This window comes from Malaya genurostris, chromosome 2 (genome assembly GCF_030247185.1).
Source record: "Malaya genurostris strain Urasoe2022 chromosome 2, Malgen_1.1, whole genome shotgun sequence".
Lineage (NCBI taxonomy): Eukaryota > Metazoa > Arthropoda > Insecta > Diptera > Culicidae > Malaya > Malaya genurostris.
The window spans coordinates 49302032-49320800 of NC_080571.1; the positions used below are offsets into that span (position 1 = coordinate 49302032).

General features: G+C 35.5%; 1 protein-coding gene across 1 annotated transcript; it reads right to left on the reverse strand.

Annotated features, from left to right (window-relative positions):
• Positions 1-7654: 7654 nt before the first annotated feature.
• On the reverse strand, positions 7655-9473 carry LOC131432310 (probable cytochrome P450 313a4). The gene is made up of 5 exons (XM_058598513.1): positions 9196-9473; positions 8862-9120; positions 8681-8807; positions 8445-8624; positions 7655-8388 (listed from the first exon to the last, which is right to left on the reverse strand). The coding sequence occupies exons 1-5, from the start codon at positions 9374-9376 to the stop codon at positions 7801-7803; spliced, it is 1335 nt and encodes a 444-aa protein (XP_058454496.1). The 5' UTR covers positions 9377-9473; the 3' UTR covers positions 7655-7800.
• Between the last annotated feature and the right edge of the window lie 9296 nt (positions 9474-18769).

Consider the following 18769-nt stretch of genomic DNA (forward strand, 5'->3'; position numbering starts at 1 on the left):
ATGAAGAAACCAATTTGACTCAAGACTAACTTCGGAACCGGGCGAATGATTTTTAATATGCACTTTTTGCCTTTGTCTATAGAAAGGTATTAGCATTGCTGAAAAACAGACTATTGAATGGAGCCTCGGAGACTCATAGTGTTATACACCAATCGACTCAGCTCGACGAGAACGGAAAATGTCTGTGTGTGTATGTGCACCTGTTACCGAATTTTTTTGACGCGCAATTTTTTCAGAGAGGGCTTAACCGATTTCAACAAGCTTAGGCTCGTTTGAAAGCTAGTATTGGGCCATTGATCAAATTCGAAGATCAAATGGCTTTGACTTTTGGTTCCGGAGATATGATTGTATAAGTGACGTAACCGACAAAAAGCGTTGTATTTGAACGCGCTCAATTTTCTCAGAGATAACTGAACCGATTTTAACAAACTTGGGCTCGTTTGGAAGCTACTGTCGGGCCATTGATCAAGTTCGAAGATCAAATGGTTGTGACTTTTGGTTCCAGATATATGATGGTATAAGTGACGTGACCGACAAAACACATTGATTTTTACCGCTCTTATATATATATATGGGTGCCAAAATTTTAGGATCACCTCTATTTTCGTTAAGCTCTAGTGCTCAAAAGTTTAAGCACCTCGAAAAAAGCCTTCGTGCAAAATTTGACCTAAATCGGACATGCGTAATGGGTGCTGCCCGGTGGTAAAGGTTTGACAATTTTCGACCTTGAAAAAGCACCATAGGGGGGAGTACATGAAATTTCCAAAATCGAAATTTTTGTTGATGCCGAAACTCTTAAAACTGCATGAAACATCGAAATTTAGTGTTATCTCGAAAAAAATTTTTTTTGAAAAAATCAACTTTCTGGGACTTCCCAAAAAGTCGACTTTTTCAAAAAATTTTTTTTTCGAGATGACACTAAATCTCGACGTTTCATGCAATTCTAAGCCTTTTGGCATCAAAATTTTTTTTTCGATTTCGAAAATTTCATGTACTCCCCCCTATGGTGATTTTTCAAGATATATGAAAATTCCACTAAGTGGACTAAGAAGGCTTTTTTTAGATTAGCATCACTGATTACAAATAGGCAACGCAAATGTCAAGCACTAATTTGGAAAAATGATGCTGACTGTGTGACATAAACACTGAAGCATGCTTTTGTGAACTACTCGAATCAATCTGAATCAATTAGTTTCGAAATTAATATCCTAAATTATTTAATAAAATTATGAAATACATTTTCATGAGACTGTTATGAAAGAAAAGAAAGGCATTATCACACCACTAGGTGGATTAAGAAGGGTTTTTTAGATTAGCACCACTCTTCTCATACAAATAGGCAACGCAAATGTCAAACCTTGGTTGGAAAAATGATGCCGACTATGTGACATAAACACTGAAGCATGCTTCCGTTAACTTCTCGAATCAATCTGGATCAATTGGTGCCAAAAATGAGCCCAAATTAGTGTCCGAAAATATTTAGTAAAAAAAAAAGAGAAAAGCATTATCTCACCACTAGGTGTTGGGAAGGGTTTTTGCATTAAAAATGCCTTGCACATCACTAGGCGGGGCCGGGTGTCAATTAAAAAGTCAAAGATTTAGTCGCGCAACCTTTTTCTGTAATAATTTTGATCGTTTATAACTCAGTCATTTGTTGTTGGAGTTATATAGTTTAACTATCAATCGTTTTTGAAACCTATAACTTAAACATGGGAGGCAACGTCGTTGAAGTATTTCAATAGTATACCATTAAAAAATCGGGTTGAATTAACCTGTGTTTTCATGAGCCAATCACTGCTTGCCACAATGATGTCATCCTCGACCGCTCTGGACAGAACGAACTATCGCACAAAATAGAATCTATGAATATATGCACCGACACATACTTCGCTCAGTAAACGCTTGACTGTGAACGAGTCAAGTAGTTTAATTGTGGAGCGAGTGGATGACAAAGCTAAAAATTACATCCATTGCACAGTGAGGACAAGTGAGGATTAAAAAAGCTACTTTACTCATTAATTTTTTAGAAATCTATGTAAATATTTTCGAAGTAGGTATTTCTCATGCAAAAATTATAGTAGAATTGATTGGTGATATTCGAAATAACCCCAAAACTAACTATCACATCCGTTTTGCCCCAATTCTTCTTTTTTTCTGACCACGATCCGTTTTACCCCAATTTAGTTCATAATTCGTATCATTGATGTAACGAAGAAAATAGATTACCAATAGATTCAACGACCGCATAAATCATGTTATACTGTTTCACTCAAATTTATCTTCTTGCGATGTATGTTGATCTGAGTCAAAGTCAGCATGAGTCATCAGTTCACTACAAATGTAACTTTGATCTTTTTGAACCAGATCAATTCTAGAGGGGTTTTTCACGGAAGAGAAACAAGTCGGATAATTGGGATAAAGAACTGTAAAACTACCAGAAGAGAGTTTATTATGAAGTATTTTAACATAATTTTTATTTTGCTTATAATTCCACTGGACATGCTTTATATTTAAGTCCTCCATTACGGAAAATATCTTGTGACTTTTTGCAAATCGCCTTTAAAGAAATTTAATTATTCACCGGTTCATTGGAATGGAAAATATGCTCCAACGATGAAATAAATTCTATGAATGGTATCGACTTCGATTTTCAAGCTTTCAATAACTTTTTTGTTGAAAGAAGGTAAAATTCGATGTTTAATTTGCCGTTGGACTAAAATGGCCACTCTACCACCCATTCCAGTAAACCTGTCAAATCGAAGAACAACATAATGTGAATTACTTTTCCATTTTACATTTGGTTTAATAAATGTTTCTGTCCCAATGGCAATATGAGTTTTGTGAACTTTGAGAAAATTATAAAATTCACTTTCACTTGATTTCAAAGTTCGAGCATTTCCATTTCATCATTGTTAAATTTTAAATCATTATGACACTATTCGCAAATTGGCAACAAACTTGAAATGCTTCGAAAAGTGATGAAGTCGAATTCATTCGCATTACATATGATGTGATGTGATGTGAAGTGACTTGCCAGTGGATGCGGGTAGACTTACAGTAGCCCCGATATGACTCATCCATTCACCTTCTTACTATAGCTGTTACCGAAAAGCGAACAAAAAGGGTTGGGCGGATATGTAAGTAGAGTCACTTACTCGTATTCCACGGGAATAAAAGATGCTCTTCCAACCATAATATCCAGTGCATGGATGAAGCATATCGCTATACATGCTTGAACCCGCCTGATGGTTTGTTTGAGAAGAGCGCGTCAAACTCATTTCAAACTTTCAGAAGGAAACAAGTTTCCTTCAAGTGACTTGGGCTGGCTATCCACAATCCCTCGTCCAGGCATCAATTCGTCCGATGCCCTGATGCTCCCTCCTCTTTACGTCCCCGTGATAAATGTTTTATATTGATAAATACAATGAAACATAGTGTAACGAAATTAATATAACATAAAATGATATAATAGATTACAAAATAATATAATATAACATAATATAATATAATATAATTTAATTTAATACATATGTAATACAATGTCATTCAATATAATATAATATATTATAAAACAATGTATAAAATAACAGTTAATGTAGAGTGTCAGTTATGCTCTTCTATCTTGGCAATACTGCAGGAAGTAGAATATTTCTCTTCTAATAACAGTAATAATATCCTCATCTATAAAAATAATACATGTTATTATTATTGATGACGAATTAATAATAACAATAAATATAATATAATGAAAATAATAATGAAAACCAATATGATATAGTACAATGAAATATATAATAAATAATAGAATTTATAAAATGATATGTTGCGATACGCTATGATATTATATTACTTGAATTTATATGTCATTTCTCATCCTCTCATTCTGCCATCAACGCATTCCCTCGACCAATTGTCACCACAGACACACGTGTAGGCATGAAACAGAAACCAGTGAGGACCAAGCTCACCTTGTGACGACCTTGATAATTAGTTAAAAGATTACTTTAAAAATGATAACTTATAAGGAAAACAAATTTATATTTTGCGCAGAGGAACGTAGTACTACTCATAATAAACCCTATAATATAATATAATACAACATAATGCAATACAATATTACATAATATAATAGAATACAATATAATGTAATATAATATAATATAATATAATATAATATAATATAATATAATATAATATAAAAAAATATAATATAATATAATACAATATAATATGATATAATGCAATGCAGTATAATACCATACAACATAGTATATAACAACATAAAATAGTGTAAGACGATAATATAGGAAACAATATGCTATTATACAATATAACAGTTAATGTCGCAGTGTAAGTTACGCTCTTCTTCTTCTAATAATAATAATAATAAAAATAATAATAATAATACATGATGTAATAAACAACAGAATTATAGGTTGTAATATACTATGATAAACATTGCACTTTAGGATGTGCTTCTACCTACAAGCCATTTCGCACCCTTTCATTCTGCTACTAACGGCGATAGCACCCAGTCCACGCCGTTCTATTGACTAAATGTCTTCATAAACGCTCGGGGAGGCATGAGATAGGGACTTGTGAGGACTTAGTTATCTCACCATTTGACGACCTCGAATTCGTCAGGTCATATTAGGAAAAACTGATCTTGTAGGTAGTTCATTTTATTTTCTGTTATTTTGCCTAAACCAACTTCGGTTAAAGAACGATTTGTGGGCTGGGGTTCAGTAGAAGATTGATAGTACCAATTATCTTTCTTCGGACAGTGCCAGTCTAGATGCCGTGTGGAATCCGGCGGAAAACCTAACCTTAACTTAACCAAGTATAGATCCACTGGATTCCAGATTCCATGTCGTAAAAGGCGACAATTGCAGGAATTTCTTTTTTCCCTTTGTCATCAGATTTTTTCAACGTTTCACATTTGTTTACTGAATTATTTCTTTATTAAACAAAAAACTTTTCTTTAAATGTTTTCTCATTTTCGACAGTATGATATCTTATCCATTTTCTTCTAGCTTCTGAGTGTTATTTGTTTTGTTTTCTTCTTCCATGTTATTGCTTGTCTTTAAAGATTGTAATCAACTATCGTGGAGATTCATTAATATTACCCTTTTCATAACATAAATAGGTATATTGAATAAATAGTGGGAAGATTGTTTTTTTTTATTAAATATATTTTATTAAATATATATGTATATATATATATATATATATATATATATATATATATATATATATATATATATATATATATATATATATATATATATATATATATGTATATATATATATATATATATATATATATATATATATATATATATATATATATATATATATATATATATATATATATATATATATATATATATATATATATATATATATATATATATATATATATATATATATATATATATATATATATATTTAACTCCGATAGATTTATGGTAGTTGTGTAACTGTCACCAGAAGAATAATATGACGGGAATCAGGAATCAAAACTAATTGGCTCAAGTGGCACTAGGGGAATGATTTCTCCCGTTACTGAGACCCTGACTGCAACCTCTAGTGAGAAAAGGATGTACATTTTCCATTTAAAGGCCATCGTCCTAGTACCATGTGCGCGGGTGATTCTAGGAGATTTTCGATGGAAATTTTGAAAAATTTGCCAAAACCTTTGAAAAGCTTTTATCTATCTGCAGGGCAAAAATGGCTGAAAAATTCGGAGGATTTTCCGAGTCTTATCGAAAATAGCTCTGAAAAAATGAGTTCTTTTGTGATCTTTCACAATTATTTGAAAAAATAATTCGATTGCATGAATTTTTTTCAAATAAACCTTATGCTGGCTACAAGGATAACATTCGGACACATTTTCAAAACCGTTTCAAGCTTCTCATGGAAAATCAATGAATTTCATATATCCGATTTCGTTGAAGTTTTTTAAATTCGTTGATTTTTTATGAAAAGCGTGAAAAGGTTGTCCAAAAATGTATCCGAAAGTAATCCGAAAGGCTACAAGCCATCATAAGGTTTATTTGAAAAAACTTGATCTCGGAGCTAATTTCAGTTTCGGAAATTAAACTGATAATTGATAATAACTTAGTTCCAGAACTAAATTACAACTGAATTTTGAGCATGTTTGGTTGTTGAACTCAGGTCCAGTCTCTGAATTTTATAAATCGGTTCTTTTTAGAACTATTATTATATCTCCAAAGAACTATACGAAGTATTCCTACCACTTAAATCTATCACGCTGGTCCACAACTCAGAGCTCAAAACCCCGAAGAAATCTTCGATTAGGCGACACTGAGGTAGATTTATCGGGTTGTGGTTTTTGGGTACAAATGGGATCGAATGGGTATTCAGGAACGATTGTGTTTTTTTGCGCAATGCGATGACGCTTTATCCGGCCAAAATACGTATTATCCATCAGCATGATGTTTTTGAAAAAAACGGAATCAAAACTTTCTACAAACATTCGTTCTGGTACATATCTTGATTGATTGCCAACCCAGATGGCTTGAACCATGGCTTAGAAATGCCTTTCTCGTAAATGAAAATGTACAGCATCACTTTCTGTTCAAACTTATGTTTAAACTAATATTTTATGTTCGGATGTACAGTAGAACTATTCGTTGAATAGTATCGATCGTTGAAATATGTGCGTCAGTATATCCCGGGGCTCGTGTCTTCTTTCGGTACTTTATTCCGAGTCTTTTCAATGTTTTGCAGATGTACTGGTGAGAACAGTTGAACTTTTTTGCGACATCCCTTTGACTCAGTGAATCCTTGTTGTTGAAGGCACGAGAAAGAGAAAAAGAGAACGAAGTCCTTTTGCGTCCATAATTTTGGTTGGTATTCCACTACCTTCCTTACGAGCAGTTGTTGGGCATCTTAGGATATTGTAAATTGTCGAAGCCGCAGCATTTTTGCTTTTAAAATGTTGTACCGTATACTTTTTGCCGAGATTTCTGTGCAGTTCGTAGAAGTGTACAATGCGCTCGTGAAATACTTCTTGTTTCGACGGCATTTTGAGCAAAACTGAGCAAGCATGAAAAGAACAGAAAATACTAGCAGAAAGAGGAGAAAGAGAGCTAACACATACACACTCTTAGTTCTATCTGAGCTCGTTTGTCGTTGAGCATACAGGCTTCGAAAAAAATCCAAAATTTTAGTTGCCACCCGTTATAAAGAAAAGTGGAAGAACGATGAGAAACGTTATCTAAAATTAGCACTCATAATAACTCCAAATGCTACCTAAAGAACTATAAAGATTACTTATTTACTTCAGTTTAGTGCAAATCTAGAATAATTTGATAACCTTTCTGTAATTTTCGCAGTGCAAAATTCGCACCAAACGAGTGCGAATAAAGCCAGCATTCGACTACTTCGCTTTCGGAAAAAAACCCTGATAACTGTGTTATATCGTAGAGATTTCCTGGTGTTTCCGTCTGAATGCCAGAAATGAGTCCCGTACAGCATGTTGATAGTTTCTTTCACTGAATTAAGCCAATCCGAAATGAAATAAGCGACATAAAAATTCTGTATGTTGCTATTTTTTTTATTCTCATTCCGCGAAGAAATAAGCTGTTACGTTTAGGATACTTTTGTTTTATATGTACATAGTAATGATTATAAAGTTATTGTAATAACATTCGTTGTTTCACGTGCTGTCATATGAGTGCAAAGAATAAATGCCTGATGAGGCACAAATAAGCCCCGCTATAATGCTAGATTAAAACAGAATTTGCGAAATCTAAGCTTCCGACTGACGAACACTTAGGATTTATTCAGTTTCACCAATCGAACGCTGTGGGGTCCTGCCAGTTTAAGTGAAATTTCGTATTTAAATTTAAGATCGGTGTAGCGCAGGTCAGTTTGGATCTCGAAATTCTGTACAATTTTCAGTAGCAAAATTCTCATTGAATTCATGGCATATCGTGAACCGATGCAATACCGCAATCCACCACTGAACGGCAAGTAAGCAAACGGATGTCGTCCTTCGGTTGTCTCGGGCCGGAAACGTTCCGGATTGAAATGTTCCGGATCTGGGCCCCAGATGTCCTTGCGTCGATGTAATGTAAAGAAATTTATGGCAATAATTTGGCCTTTAGGAATACGAATACCGTCAAGCTCGATCTCGTTGGCCGTTTGACGAGCGATTATGGGTGCTGTTGGGCACATCCGAAGAACTTCTTTGATTACCATTTCCGTGTATTCCAGTTGTTTGAGCGTTTCATTACTGATATCCACCGAGGACGAATGGAATACTTCATTCATTTCGTTCCGAACTTTGTGCTGAATATCGGGATGCATTGCCAGGAACAGGCAACTGTAGGCAACAGTGAGAGATGATGTATCGTAGCCCTACGAGAAAAAAAATACCTCTGATTCCGTTTGAATCTTTCACCGGTTGTACTTACAGCAGCCATTATAGTGTGGAGATGATCGGAAATTTCCGAATCTGAAAATATTAGGTTATTTTCCTTTTGTATTTCAAGAAGCCTATCCAGAAAATTCAATGTCTTCGTGTGGAATTCGTTTTCGTCGACCTCAGATTCAGTTAAAGTTTCGTCAAGCTCTTTTCGTCTTTCGGTTATAATCTGGAAGTTCATGATTTGTGAAATATTTGCGCCTCATTTAACGAAAAAAATCCTACCTTATCCGCAATTTCATTACAGTAACCTCTGGCGATATGCTCGGTTTCATATGCTCTACTTATTCGATACAACACTCCCAAGTATTGGTTGGCATTCAAAGCTCTTTTCCCGATCGTATTCTGTATGCTGTAGAAATCTGTTAGATCATGGGAAAAAGAGTCACCGAATGAAGCTTCTTACATTTCCAGGTTTCGAATGTAATCCCGCTGCCCGGGCAGTTCGTTGGCGTCTCGTGCCATCGTCGTGTTGAAAATCATTTCCAGGGTGCATTCACCGATGAACTGGACGATGTCGATGTCAGTGTGGCCATCTGCCAGTGGCCGTAGTTTTGCAATCATTTTGGATGCTCGCAACCCCATGATCGGCAGAAAGCTCGTCAGCATTTTGGTGTTGAACGTTGGGTTGAGAAGTTTCCTTACGCGGCGCCATTTCTCTCCGGCTGTCGGATGTATTTTTCATGATCATTCGAATATTAGCAAGGGGCATTGACAATCCCAATCAACGTTCAACTTACATCGTAGAGCGATCAGCCCAGCCTCAAGGCCCAGAAAATCGTAAAGGAATGGTTTGTCACAAATGTCTCTCTGCGTCAGTACCTCCTGCACTAAATCGGGATGGTTCACGATAAGAATCGGAAACAACGGACCGAGCATAAGTTTTCCCAGTCGATCGATTTGGCCGAAAAATCCAACCATATTTTGGAATGCCTGTTCAGATGATAAATCCCATCGCAGGGGAATATTGCCGATCAAGGGGTACGCGGGCTGTGCGGTTGGTATTCGATCGGCGAAACGTTGCTGACGAAGCAGTAAGCAAATACGGACTACCAGTAGAACTACTGCAATGACTAACAGACTGAGCAACACCATTCTAAACGATACACTGCGCACTGAATCTTTCGAAGAACCGAGATAATTTCTGTCACCGATGTCTCAGAGGAAAATGATATTATTTTTCGATCTCGCATTTCATTTACAACCAATATCTAGTAGTTTTTTTTTCTCAGAAGCTCGCCTTAGTCGCATTCCTGCATTGCTTCCTGAAAGCGTGACATTGACACTACGCAGTTATCACGTTTGATTCTCGTGTTTGTCTAACGGAATCAGCTCTTTTTTCTATTTTTATCTTTTGTCTCCAGTGCATCAGTGCATAACTGTTCTGATTGAATTGCTAGTGCAGCATTGCAGTTCATCATTAAGTAGCATAATTTACCTATTGCGTTGTCTCGTGGTTCTATTAGATCTGGGCGCTGATCTTAAATTATAATATTATTGATGTATGAATGAATGCATTGCTTTCTGCAATATACCTTACGCTTGACATCGGCTTCAGTTCTACCATTCACTGCGTATGCAAACAAACGACGTTGGTTTGTCAACACAGGCTGGTTTAATCACGGTGGTTAGTTTTGCGCTTTGTTTGATTAACATTTCACAAGCAGGCTCTATCTGGAAATTGAAGACGCTCAGAGAGCACTGGTGAACCGTTCGGGATCCACGAGATTATTGGAATTGAAACATTTTCTCGCTTTTTTAATTCTTCGAGAAAGATTATTTCAATGGAACTGAAACATTTCTTCGAACTCTGGTTTGCCGAATTTATTATTTAACTGAGAACACCTTAGTGAGAATAAATATACCGATCACCTAAACTTTTAGACGCACAAATATTACAATGAGAATCTTCAAAATACTGTTCCGTTGTTTCGTGTGCAAAAATAAATAAATAAAAATTCGAACAATCTCACCGACTACATCATTCCTGCCTAATCGGCAATCCGGTGTGTGTGTATGTGTGTGTGTATATGCTTGAGAGTGTGTAACAAAAATGCGCACCGCTTTCGGAATAATAGGGTAAGAGTGTTAAAAATTTTATACCATCACTAAAATGGGCGAAACAAACACTTGAAAAATTTACTAGACTGGCCTCAAAACTACTCCATTCGATAGTCATTATCAGTAGACGGTCAAAAAAACTGATTCCGGCTATCATGGTTCCCGGCTTCCGATTCCGGAGGCACCGGAAATAGCGGTCATATTTTCCCAAATAGATCTCACTCCTTTTCTCATCGAAGGTTTGACCGATTTTCACAACCTTAGATTTAAATGAATGGTGCTGTAGTACCATACGGAATTCCTGAATTTTATCCGGATCCGACTTCCGATTCCGGAGTTGTTGGGTGCAGTGTGTTTAAAATTTTATACCATCACTTGAAGGGGTGAAACAAAAAACCTAAAAAAATTCTAAATCACTTAGTATAGAAGTAGAAGGCCAAACATAGCAATTCCGGTTATTCCTTCAAGAATCGAAAAAAAATATTATATGATAGTATGATTGATATGAGAAAGGCGCCATTACACCATTAGGTGGTTAAAACAGGTTTTGTAAGGCAATTTGAACATTTGAATTGAAATGAGTTTAAACAAAATAATATCACATGGATCAATAAGTCCCGAGACTAAAGCAGAGATGGCGCTCGTAGTAAACCAGTAACCACGTCTTTCAAGAGTACTAATCTTTGCTTGAAACGGGTCAAAATTTTAAGTCGATCCGACCAGAAACAGCTGAGTTATCGAGGTTGGAGTAAAGTCGTTTTGTAGTTTGTTTAAAAAATGGAAAAAACGAGTTTCGTGTTTTGATAAAACATTGTTTTTTAATGGGTAAAAACACCGTGCAAGCGAAACAATGGATTGAAAAATGTTATTCGGACTCTTGTCCATCAAAAGCAACGGTTTGTCGGTGGTTCGCCGAGTTTAAACGTGGTCGTACCAACACAAATGACGCGGAACGCTCGGGTAGACCTGTGGAAGCCGTTACACCGGAAAATGTGAGTGAAGTGACAAAAATTATAATGAAAGATCGTAAAGTGAAGCTCCGTGAGATTGCTGAGATGACACAGATATCATATGGAAGTGTATTTACTATCCTTCATGAAAAATTGAGCATGAAAAAGGTTTTTTTCCAAGTGGGTCCCGCGATTGCTTTCGATGGAACAAAAACAGAAACGAGTCGATGATTCAGAAAACAGTTTATCGCTATTTACTCGCAACAAAAAAGATTTCTTGCGTCGTTACGTGACCATGGACGAAACATGGATACATCACTACACTCCAAAGTCGAAGCGGCAGTCATCTGAGTGGCTTACAGCTGGCGAAAGCCGTCCGAAGCGTCCGAAAACGCAGCTGGCAAAGTCATGGCGTCAGTTTTTTGGGATACGCATGGCGTGATTTTCATTGATTACCTCGAAAAAGGTAAATCGATCAACAGTGATTATTATATTGACTTACTGGTGCGTTTGAAGGAGGAAATCGCAAAAAAACGACCACACATGCAGAGAAAAAAATCCTTTTTGCCTTTCTCATATAGAAAGGCTATGCAATCACTGTGAAAATCAACTTTTTAACCGAGGCCCGGAGGGCCGAATGTCATATACCATTCGACTCAGCTCGACGAACTGAGCAAATGTCTGTCTGTGTGTGTGTGTGTGTGTGTCCGTCCGTGTGTGTGTGTGTGTATGTGTGTGTATGTAACAAAAATATGCACTCACTTTTCTCAGAGATGGCCAAACCGATTTTCACAAACAAAGATTCAAATGAAAGGTCTCATAGTCCCATAGCCTGCTATTGAATTTCATTCCGATCCGACTTTCGGTTCCGGAGATATAGGATGATATGTACCAAAAAAATTAAAAAAATATGCACTCACTTTTGTCAGAGATGGCTGAACCGATTTTCACAAACTAAGATTCAAATAAAAGGTATTATGGTCCCATAGATTGCTATTGAATTTCGTTTAAATGTGACTTCCGGTTCCGGAGTTATATGGTAATATGTGAAAATTTGAGAAAAAGTTTACACTCAATTATCTCTGGAACAACTCAACCGATTTTCGCAAACTTAGATTCAAATGAAAGGTCTTATAATATTCTAAAAATTTGTGGAACATTTTATCTGGATCCGACTTCCGGTTCTGGAACTAAAGCGTGATAAGTGGAAAATTGCCAATTTTATTAGTATTTTTCCACGAACGATGGTTAAAAACAGGTACAAATCCCATAAAACTGTCTGATATATTCTTCTAGTTTGCAGAGCTTGTTAGTTTGTGGGCATAAAAACTTAATTCGGCACTACTGGTCCCCTCTTTTCCTGTTCCGAGAGCACCGACAGTGGAGAAGAAAAACTCCTAAAACTAAATTCACTTCGATTTCTCTGCGATGCTTGAACCGATTTTCACAAATCTTGATTTGAATTAAAGTTCATACTGTCTTTAAACCTACTGTGAAATTTCATCTGGATCCGACTTCCGGTTCCGCAGTTACAGGGCGATTAGTGTCAAAGTTTTCAAATCGCCATATAGAGTGACAATATGTACAACACCGAAAGAAGAAGAAAACACAAAACGAACAAGGCGTGCTTGTTCTATTTCGTACACGTTGTGTAGTGATGTCAATAATAATAATAACAATCCTACTACATGTTTCATGCTGCTGATTCATGCTGTTTAGCACGCAGTAGTAACAGAAACGCAGGTTCGTTTCGTTAGATTTAGTTTAATTGGTTTAAACGAAATAGAGCATGAGATAGTAAGTATAAGTTTAACTACGTTCAAAACTGTTCCAATTTGTAGGTCATATTTGTTGGTAGCAAACGAACCAACTTCGGCTATTCCGTTCATCTGAATCCGGTTTCGAGAGAATTGGAAATAGTGATTAGAAACTGCAAAAAGGATCTCACTCACTTTTCTTGGAGATGGCCGAATGGATTTTCACAAACTTATAGGTTCAAAAGAAAAGTCTTACAGTTTCATACGGAATTCCTTAATTTGTTGTGGATACTACTTTCGGTTCCGGAACTACAGGTTAAACAGGATTTATAGAGTTTGTGCGATTAGATCCGAACAAATTATCCTATTCCTATTCAATAAACAGTTGTTTTTGCGAATTTCACGGTTATATTTATGATGTAATGAGTAATATGAGAAAGGCATCATTACACCACTAGGTGGATTAAAATAGGTTTTTATCAAGACAATGCATCCTGCCACAAGTCGATGAAAACAATGGCGAAATTGAACGAATTGGGCTTTGATCTGCATCCCCACCCCCCATACTCGCCAGATTTAGCCCCCAGTGACTACTGGCTCTTTGCTGATCTTAAAAAAATGCTCCAGGGAAAAAGATTTGGCTCAAATGAGGAGGTCATCGCTGAAACTGAAGCTTATTTTGAAGCGAAAGATAAGTATTTTTATAAACATGGTATTGAAAAATTGGAAAAACGTTGGAACCATTGTATCACCAAAAAAGGTGATTATGTTGATGAATAAAAGAAAATTTTGCAGAAAAAATGTTGTTTCCATTGTTAGTCTCTGGACTTATTGATCCATGTGTTATGCAAATCAGAAGTAGAATTAATAATTTGGTGCAAATCCATGACAACATTATCAATTAAGTGCACCGCTTACAATGCGAACTTCGCATTAAACAAGTGCAGCTAAATTCAACAATCAGCTGCTCTGCGTTCGAGAAAAAGGCACCGAACAGTGTTCAATATCGGAAAAAATTCCACAATTTTAGCATTCAGTATCTTTGTTAGAAAAAAATGCAAATCTGACATGAAGTAATCAACCTCAAAATTTTCTATGTTGCTACTTTTGTAGCCGTTAGGATCGCTCATTTGGTAAAATGTGCCAACGGAATCACGTAAAATGAAAACCCTTCACAAAAATTGATTCAGTATTGAACCAGTCCGCGCTGTGAGCAGTTCTGCTGCTGGACGGACGGAAAAACGAACGTTTTTGACCTTTTGATCTACTTTGTTCATCGTTCGCACCGTTGGATTTGTTAAGTGCACTGTTCGCAGTGCGAAAAATACATCGAAGTATGAACAAAGCTACACTCATGATTACAATGTCCCATACAGTTCATCAAAAAATGTTGGATCAGTAATCGTGAACCAGTGAACTTAGTAAAAATGCAGTGTTGTTGACTCTTCGTTAATAAGCGTCGATAAACATTGGAATAGGACGGTAAAATTCCATAGCAACAATACAAGTTTGGAAGGTAGTAAACATATGAAAACATATCGCATATAATATTTTGTTACTTCAATTTACTTTAATGCCTCGTAAGGTAAGAATTTACCAAATTATACAAATTCTTAGTGATAATTCCAATTGATTCTTGCTTTTCTGTTTCAAGATCCACTCGATATGCAGCAAATTATCGCGATTTCTTTCATATTGCAACTTAAGATTAATTCTACATAAACAAACATTGTCATAGTAACGACGCATGTAGCGATTCTACTCTTTTTGTTTTGTTTCTAATAATAACTAAACTGCAACTGACGGTGAACCGATTTCTTTGAGGGGTCCAATTTGAATGGTATATGAAATATTATACACTATTTCATTTTGAGCTTATCTTCAGTAAGAACACAATGAAAAAAAAATACACAAATCGACCTTTCTAAGGGCCATGAATGTGAGTGCTATAATTAACAATTACGGGCAAATCATTTGACTCCGGGTCATTTTCAGTGTCTCCACATCAAATCTAGCTAAGAGTTAACTCGATTTCCTCATATTTATCAATTGGATTTTATGAAACCGAATTTCAATCGGAATAAGTGTCGTCACAAAGTCGAACTTCAGTATGGGTGCAGCGATTTGCACTCGGTGCGGTACATTAGCACTGTACGGGAGGGCACACAAGCAAGTGGCTGATTTACTTTTTTCGCCGTTCGCAACAGGAAACACAACCGATTTGTTCGTTTTTTTTTCTTTTACAAATAACTCATAAGATTTTACATGAAATGGATTATCAATTAGTAGAACAATGTATCAAAATAGTCCCCCAGTAGTCCTACGTCAATCTCGCGGTTATGTCTCTGACATTGCCTACTCCAAGTTTTATATTCCAATTTAAAACATTTATTCAAAACGGGTATTGATTAACTCTCGCTACATTATGACAGTGAACATCGATGTAAACAAATTTCGTCAAATAGAAATTGTTTCGGTGTGATATATACTTTTAATAGTATTCAACGAAAGTATAGATTGGTGAAAGAACTAGTTAATTAAACAGCCAGGACAAGAGAAAATTGTGGATTCGATTCCCGTCTCTGAGTTATTTCATGTCAATGTCAATTTTCAGTGTGTTTTTTGTTTGAAACTGTTGAAAGTTAAACACAGTTCATAGCGGATTACACGTCACAAGAAGATTTAATCTATTTTCAATAGAGTACCAAAATCATGATCGGTACTATCACATTACAGTTGATATTGAAGATAGTTTCAAACAAAACAGAATAAATATTTCTCTTGCCAGCAGTGTCATTCGTGAAAAAAAAAACAGTCCAAGAGATTTTCTAAAAATAAAACTCCCGAGATTTTCATGCATGAATCAAGCATCCACAAATTCTGAACCTCGAAATTTACAAGTGATTTTTTGTGAACACAGAATAATGGCTTAAAAGATAATCGAAAGGGAGAAGAGTCTCAGATGATATTTCGATGATTAGTTTCCACTACATTTCAACTCGACACCGAAGTGATTTGTGCCAGAGATCATTATATCCTCCACAATAGTAAAAATTTCTACTGAATAAATTGAATCGCAACTAATGATTGTGATATTTTCGATGCACTTAGGGTGGTCAATAATCCACACCGAATAGTGATTATCGCGACAAAATACTGTTTTAATTCAAGCCGGTTGCACTAATTAAATTTAACATCAATTTAATTTATAGAAGTAACAGGAGCGCAGGATTTAGCATGTCTTGAACACAAGTAAGCGCAGCGTTTGAATTACATTGGTTAATATTTTTTAATCAGCTGCATATCATGTTTTGTGATTTGACTTTTATTTGTTTTTTATGATCATTATATTTATTACTATTAACAACATATAAGTAAATATTGTTTGCTTTTTACCTTTTTTTATATATACAAAAAATAGGTATAGAATTCGCTCAAACTTTCGAAAAATTTTCCGAGGCCCGGAGGGCCGAATGTCATATACCAATCGATTCAGCTCGACGAACTGAGCAAATGTCTGTCTGTGTGTGTGTATGTGTGTGTGTCTGTATGTGTGTTGTCAACTAAGAGGTCGAGATCTCAGAGATGGCTGGACCGATTTTGATCAAACTAGTCGCAAATGAAAGGTCTCCCCGTCACCCAAAACGCTATTGAATGGTTTTGAGATAGGATGTTTACTTTTTGAGTTATACGGAGTTTTATGTCAAAATTTTCAGTTTTTTGACAGTATCTGTCACAGTTGACCTTGAAAGAGAATATGTTTTTAGGCTTAGATTCCGCACGGTAATAGCCATCCAACAAGCCATAGTTTGTTAAAATCCGTCCATTTTTAACGGAGATATCAATATTTTTGTGTAAACGACTTTTTCCCTGTATGACAAAGAAATGCTTGGGAGCAACGGAAAACACGATTTTTATACTGTGACATACAATTGTTTTTAAGTGCCCAAAAGACTGTGTACAGCATTCTTTTTCATGACAATTTGCCTTGGACCGATTTTAGCACGGTTCGTTTTTGGCAACATAATCGTTCGAATATGGCATTTATAAACCAGATGATATCAGCATTTTCGAGTTGAAAGTAATTCCATAATTATATTGATTTAAACTACTTACAGCAATAAAAGCTGGAAGAACATAACTTCCATATACCATACGACTCAGTTCGTCGAGATCAGCAAATGCGTGTGTGACAAATAATTTCACTCAATTTTTTCGGAGATGGCTAAACCGTTTTCTACAAACTCAGATTCATATGAAAACTAGTATACTTCCAAATTTGGATCCGACTTCTGATTTCGGGACTACAGGATGACATGTGAAACGAAATTAAAATAATGCAATTCATTTTTATCGTAGATGGCTGAACCGATCTAAGATTCAAATGAAATCTAAGAATCATCTATGATTCAAATGAGATGTTTTAAAATCCTATAAAAATTAGTCAGATCCGATTTCTGGTTTAGGAGATACAGGGTGATTAGTATAAAAATGCCCATTTCACATAAATTAATCAGGTTTATCGGGTTTGCAAATTTGGATAGTCGATTACCAAATAAATTTATTTCAGTTTAAGCGGTATTCTTTTTTGGATTCGGAATGTAATTTTAATTCGCACTACAATTTCTCAAAGATGTCTACACACTCCTCAGGTGAATTTATCTGATTTCGGCTACACCGATCTTAGAACTCCGGATCCAGTTTCGAATCGTTTCTCAAAGTTTAATCATTTTTTCAAAAAGGCCAAATCGAACTTCAAAAACAAAAATTCAAATTAAAGGACTTAAGGTCCCATACAAAATTGGTGAATTTTATCCGATTCTGGAATTACAGATGAATTTTTAAAATTCATACCGATATAGAAGATGTAAATTGTTTGGCGTATTAATTTATGGCCATTCGAATCATTTTGGGTTATGTTAGTTCCTGAATACCAGCTACCAGTATAAATAATGTACCATAAATAATGACGAAAAACTCTAAAGTGGAACTTACTTCGACATCTCATGGAATGTTCAATCGAATGTCACACGTTAAGATTGAAATTCGATACGATTTGCAGATTCGAAATTACAGGGTAATGAGTGATTAAAATCTCAATTTGCCGTTTGAAACGACGATTATTAAAATAATGTCATGAGAACTGAAACACCTAAGAATATCCATGCAAAAACACATGCGTATTGATAAAAAAAGGTATCATCTCACTGCTAGGTGGATTAATCACGTTTTTATGGAAGATATTATTCCACCACCATGGTGGAGCTGAATAAAATTTGAATATGTTACCATAATTGATCTACTAATCAACAGAGCATCAAATTGCAACACGTAGAAAAATCATGACAACATAAAACATGTCTTTTCATGAAATCATGTCTGTTATTTACGATTTCATGAGCAAAATGATACATATAATGAAAAATAGCTTAGCACACTTGAAAATTTTTCACAATATAAATGATTCTACTCTTGAAAACATGAATAATAGGGATGATTTCATGATATGACTTATTTCATGATTTCGTGATTTTTTTAATGGAAAT